The following is a 5,796-nucleotide window of genomic DNA, read 5'->3' on the forward strand; positions in this document are numbered from 1 at the left end:
CGGAGTACTCAATATTTGTGACTTTCTTCAGTCCATTCTTCTGGCTGATTTGCCCATTATTCACTAACAGAAAAAAGAATGCCCAAAAAAAAAAGATATCTAAAATTTTTTGGAGTAAAATTGCTTCTAGAAACAATAACTATATATATATTTTTTTAAAAAAATGCAACTATCCTAAAACAATTCCATGACTCATCCTATAAGCAAAACTGCATCTTGCTTTAATTAGCTCTCTCCAAATTCAATTCCCTACTTTCCAGATCAAAATCAGACACATGAGAACTTTAATTGCTTTCTGGTACAAGTAGTAGTAGTATTTGATCAATTGAGACACCGCTGTATGAGGATGTTTGCAAACAATAATCTGCCCTATATATAGAACTGAGAATGGAACCTCTTCCCATATGGTCATATTTTGACAAATAAAATAAAATAAAGAGGTAAATTAGTCCACAAGCACGGTACAAAAAGCCAAACACACAACTGTCTCATAACATTTATTGCATCAAATGGAGTGTTTCAAAGTCGAACACAATTTTTTTTTTCCTTTTTGTGGAATTTTTTTGTTGAATAATAATAAACAGTGGAGCTCAAAACCCTCCCAATTCCTTAAAATTTATACACAGTTCGAAACAAAAAGGCACACAAAAACACAGGCAAAAGTTTTTTGCTTCTTCAACTGCTTTCTTCTCTTCCGCAGCAATGGCAAAATATTTGGTCGTGACGTCTACTTTTGAACCATCAACTGCTTTCTTCTTCCACAGCAACAGCAAACCTTTTTATTCATTAGCCACTTTTTATTCAAGCACATAAACCTATAGTCAAAAGAATTTTCACAATTTCAACAGGGCCTACATCGAGCAGTATGAATTTGTAAAGTGCAAGTTCGGTGATATAAAACTCTACATATCATTTTTCTGCTAGATAACAATCAGCAAAACTGAAAAGATAATTTAAGGAAAAAAAATACTACAGTCCCTTTTGCATACTGTACCTATGAATCTACTCCAATTACATTTCTGGAAAGTATTTAAGGGGTAATAACTCTTGTTCCACATCCAACAGCAAATTTAATCTCATTGGTACAGTACCTAAAATGAATTGCAAAATTTCTCAGTTTTAAAGGATTGTATGTGATGTGACCATTTATGCTATTCACACATAAAGCAATGGCACTTTCAGACCCAATTTTTCGAGTAATTCAAACTGTTAGTGCGATTTTGGTTTAATTTCAAATATTTTATCAAATTTCTTAATATAAACGAGGACCAATTTTTCGTATACCACGGATTTCGAATGACCATCTAAGCCCAATTTTTTGTCCCTTGCTCCAACCAATGTGACAATTAGTAGCGCAAATGACAAAATTAAAAGGATGGAATTTACCTCTCAACATTTGACATGGAATCTGCCCTAAAGATTTCTGGCTAGTCGATAATGATCTTCAGATCCTCATATCCCATGTCTTCCCAAATTTTGCGTACCGACTCCTTAAGAGAGTCATTACAGTCGCGCACTTCAATCTCCTCAAGAGATTCACTCTGCCCTAAGCAGGAAGGGACCTCTTTCAATTCCAAAACCCCAATCAACCTTAACTTCCGAAGATACGGGAAAACATCATCACCGCCTGTTGCGTCCTCCCATTTGACAACATCCAAGTTTTCCAAACTCAAGCACATGAGTTTAGGGAACCCTCCTGCTGTCAGCTCCCATCTTTCTCCGACAAATGACTCGCCGAGTAATATAAGAACCTCAAGCTCGGGTAGTTCCTGAATCACCGAAATTTTACTCCAGGGCAGATGCAATCCTCCAAGGACCAACTCTTTTAAATTTAGCGGGAAAGAAAACTCAACAGGATTCGATGGCAATGACTCCGCCGACACTTCGAGTGCTTCTAGACTTGAAAGGTGACTTAAGTTGCAGCATCCCACAGAGCACTCTGCCGCTGAGAGCTGGATCTTCAGTTGGCGGACATTCGGAACCTTTCTCATTATATTTGCCGCTCTGTCGTCCAAAGTCACAGTCAAGGTGGAAAGAGTGTCTAAATTCCAGAGGTCAGAGGTGTTTTCAAGATTTTCACTCGGCAAAGAACAACTAACGTTCCAGCCCACCACATGTAGATGCCTCAACTTGGTCATGTTCCATATGGTATCTGGGAATGAAACAGTACCAGATTCAGCAATCACAACAAAAGTTTCTAAGTTGGAGAGCTTGTCAATTGTGGAGGGAATGGAACTCATTGCACCCTGAACACCCAAGTATCTCAGCTCAACAAGAGCTTCTACTTCTCTAGGAAAAACCTTATGCCGCAGAAACATTTGCTCCAAATCCAACACTCGAAGTTTTTTGTAGATGCCAAAGACAAATGACATATCAGCCATGAATGAATCAGACTCTTCAATCTGACTAAACAATAGCAGACTGCATAGTTGTGGACAGAATAGCCTTGACTTCTTAAACTGCTCTACCTTGGACCAAATGGACAACCTCTCGAGGTACGGGTGCTCATTAAAAGTGGAAAGTTCACCGTAGCCACGCAACACCTGTAGGAAATTTTCTTTTTTGGCTCTGTCCTTACAAAACTCGTGTAATAGATCATGAATGCGACAAGTTTTGACTCCACCAGTATGTCCTTGTTTGGCAACCATGACTAGGTTTCTGCCAATAAGATCCATCATGTATTCTTCTGCTAAATCCTCTAATCTCTTTGGCTCTGTATCTTGCACAAGCTCTTCAACAGATACAAAGCCTTCTGCTATCCATAGCCTCGTCAACTTCTCAGTTTCAATTTCTTGATCTTCTCTAAATGCTCCAAAGTACAGAAGGCATGGTATCAAATAATGCGGTAAGTGCCTGTAACTCAGCTCCAATATATACTTGCACTGGTCATACACAATGGCTGAAGTTAATCTATCTGCAACGTCACTCCAAGCCTCATCCTCTATAGTTGACAAAATTCCAGCTATGATGACTATGGTAAGAGGCAATCCCTTGCAATTTCTTGCTATTTGCTCCCCAAGCATGCGTAGTGGCTGAGGACAATCTGCTTCTCCAAACACCTTCTTCTGCAATAATTCCCAACTCTCTTCTTTGGTAAGTTCACGAAGATTGTGATGTTCCACAGAATCCACACCAATTCTAACCTCTGAAGCCACGCTAGATTCTCGAGTTGTAATTAGGATTCGGCTTCCAGTACTATCGTCAGGGAATGAATGACGCAAGCCATGCCACACCCCAATGTCCCAGACATCATCTAAAACAACGAGATATCTATTCCTCAATAACAGTCTCTTGAGGTATAGCATTAAATCAATCTCATCCAGAACTTTGTGCTCTTCATTCACCCTACCCTGTATACCAACAGAGGACAAAATTTGAACTAGTAGATTTTTCAAGTTATATTCTTGAGAAACAGTACACCAAAGAATAATACGGAAGTGACCCTGAACTCGGGGATCATTGTAAACTTTTTTAGCTAAAGTGGTCTTGCCAAGTCCAGGCATTCCCACAATGGGAACAATTTGCAACTTTGTTGATCCTCTGTTGAGTCTGTTAATCACTTTTTGTGCCTCATCCTCGAGACCAACTACAATTTCACGAGTTATTGGTGCTCTACCTCTTGATGGCTTGAAACGGGTAGTCTTGCGAACTTCTTGTCCTCTGAAGCTATGATAATGGGGAAGACTTCCTGAGATTCTTGAACCGCTTACATGATCCACAATGAGCTTAACACTGTTGTTGGTAGTAACCAACATAGCACAACAATCAGCGGATTCTCCGACCACTAAGGAATCAACCTCGACTTCTTTCACTCCATTCAGAAAGAGTGAGAAAATTACAATTCCTGCCTCACTAATAACAGCTACAATTTTATCATTTAGCTCATTCATATTCTCCTGCGCCTCATTTAGAATGCTTCTCAAAAATCTCAGTCCCTCATAGAGTCTTTTCATTTGATCTTTCACAGAAACTGCGAAGCTGGTTCTGCACCATAGGAGCTCCCAAAGACTACTTATGAGAGAATCATTAAAATTCTTCAGTATTTGCATATCTGTCTGCGTCGTAAGCAATGATTCTGGGGATTTCGGAGCTTTAAGGACTTTGACATATGTCTCATAAACTTGGAGGTCAACGGGGTTAATCTTCTCCAGTAGTTCACTGATTATGGAGCACATCCTGGGATCATGCATCTCTTCATCTTCCTTGTAAAACAAACACTTGTAAGAGAGGCGTGCGGCATTTAGAGCCACAACTTGAACGTGAGCCAACAGATCTCCCAATTCACGTTCTTCAACACCCAGAAATTTGGCAAAGCCAATGAAATTTTTCAAGAATGTAAGCTTGTCTTCAAGGGCCTCAATATGTGCGTGCAAAGCACTGTTGTAATCTTCCATGGACTCAAAATACCGACGGCTGAGAAGATCGATCAGATTCTGTAGAACGGAGTCTATGAAGTCCACGAGTTCATAGTCTCTTAAGCAAGAGCCGGACTCTGATGAGCTGCAGCTCGACAAGGTTTCGTATATGTCGATGATATCTTGCTTAAAGGACTTGATGTTTCCCAGCAAATTAGAGACGACGGGTTTCAAAGCTGTGACTACGCTTTTCAAATTGAATGAACTTTTGGACCTAAGATTGAGGGACTTTATATCCATCCCAGATCTGTTTACAGGAGCTTCAATCTTAGACAAGAAAGCTCGAAGCCTTACCTTCAATTGGTCGCTGCTCCAGTTTCTTGCACACAGAAGAACTGGTTTCAGGAACAGCAGATTCAGCTTGAGAGCCTCAAAATCTTCACGCAGGTTGGAAAATCCAGTTTCAAACGAATCACGTTTTTCGAGGTTGTTGTGGAGCAACTCCAGATTATGCAAGACGGAGTCGACACGAGTGGAGGCCATGTCTCTATCTCTTTGCGGGGATCTTCCTCTGACTCTCGAATTTCAGAGATGGTAAAGGAGAAAGAAACCTCAGCAATAGAGTATTTTCTCGCTGAAAAATAATACTCCCTGAGTCAGCATGAACGAAACTATGGGTGTTGTTGGTTTCTCTGCTTAATCAGGGCGGTTGACTTGGTGAAAAAGAAAAAGGGTAATTTTCGTCATGGAAAATAAATAAATAACGAATTTATTAACTTTGCATTTACTCAAGAAGAATCCACTTTAAAAAAATAAATAAATAAAAGATCCACTAAAAACGGCAACAAACAAGCGTTATGACACTAAGAAAGCGACAGTCCACCTGCACTTGCATGATAAAAGACGCCTACACTTGCATTATCAACAAGGAAATTTCTTTATCCTTCAAGTGTGAAAGGTTTGTTTTAAATTGAAACAGGACAAATACCAAAGTGAAAGACAGGATTTGTTCATCCTTCAAGTGTGAATGTAAGACAATTACCAAAGTGAAAGAAATTCTCTCTCTCTCTCTCTCTCTCTCTCTCTCTCTCTCTCTCTCTCTCTCATTTTTTCTTTTGTCACTCCCTTTTTGATCAAACCTCTTTAGTTTTAATTTATTGATATTTTCTTCTATCTTTTAATTTTGTTTTTGTCTGTTAAATTGAAAAATTAAAAAAGAATTATTTTTCTTTAACTCTAAACACTAATTATTAAATGCCATAACCATTCACTTTTATCTCATTTTTTGTTTCTTATCAATTTTGCATTTTCTTTTTTTGATTCTCTTAACTTCCTTCAAACTCCAAATTTCCTTTTTTTAATTGCAATCTTTAAATCCCAAAAACGCAAAATTAAAATTTAAACTCACAATGTTTAAATTCTCATGGACGTGAATTTTGTA

At 38.7% G+C, this 5,796-nt stretch overlaps 1 protein-coding gene across 1 annotated transcript; it reads right to left on the reverse strand.

The window, feature by feature from the left end:
* Positions 1-474: 474 nt before the first annotated feature.
* LOC113727534 (putative late blight resistance protein homolog R1A-3) lies at positions 475-5,038 on the reverse strand. The gene is made up of 2 exons (XM_027251757.2): positions 1,387-5,038; positions 475-815 (listed from the first exon to the last, which is right to left on the reverse strand). Exon 1 carries the CDS (start codon positions 4,896-4,898, stop codon positions 1,428-1,430), a length of 3,471 nt encoding a protein of 1,156 aa, XP_027107558.2. The 5' UTR covers positions 4,899-5,038; the 3' UTR covers positions 475-815; positions 1,387-1,427.
* Positions 5,039-5,796: the final 758 nt, after the last annotated feature.

The sequence above is a fragment of the Coffea arabica genome, chromosome 2c (genome assembly GCF_036785885.1).
Source record: "Coffea arabica cultivar ET-39 chromosome 2c, Coffea Arabica ET-39 HiFi, whole genome shotgun sequence".
NCBI lineage: Eukaryota > Viridiplantae > Streptophyta > Magnoliopsida > Gentianales > Rubiaceae > Coffea > Coffea arabica.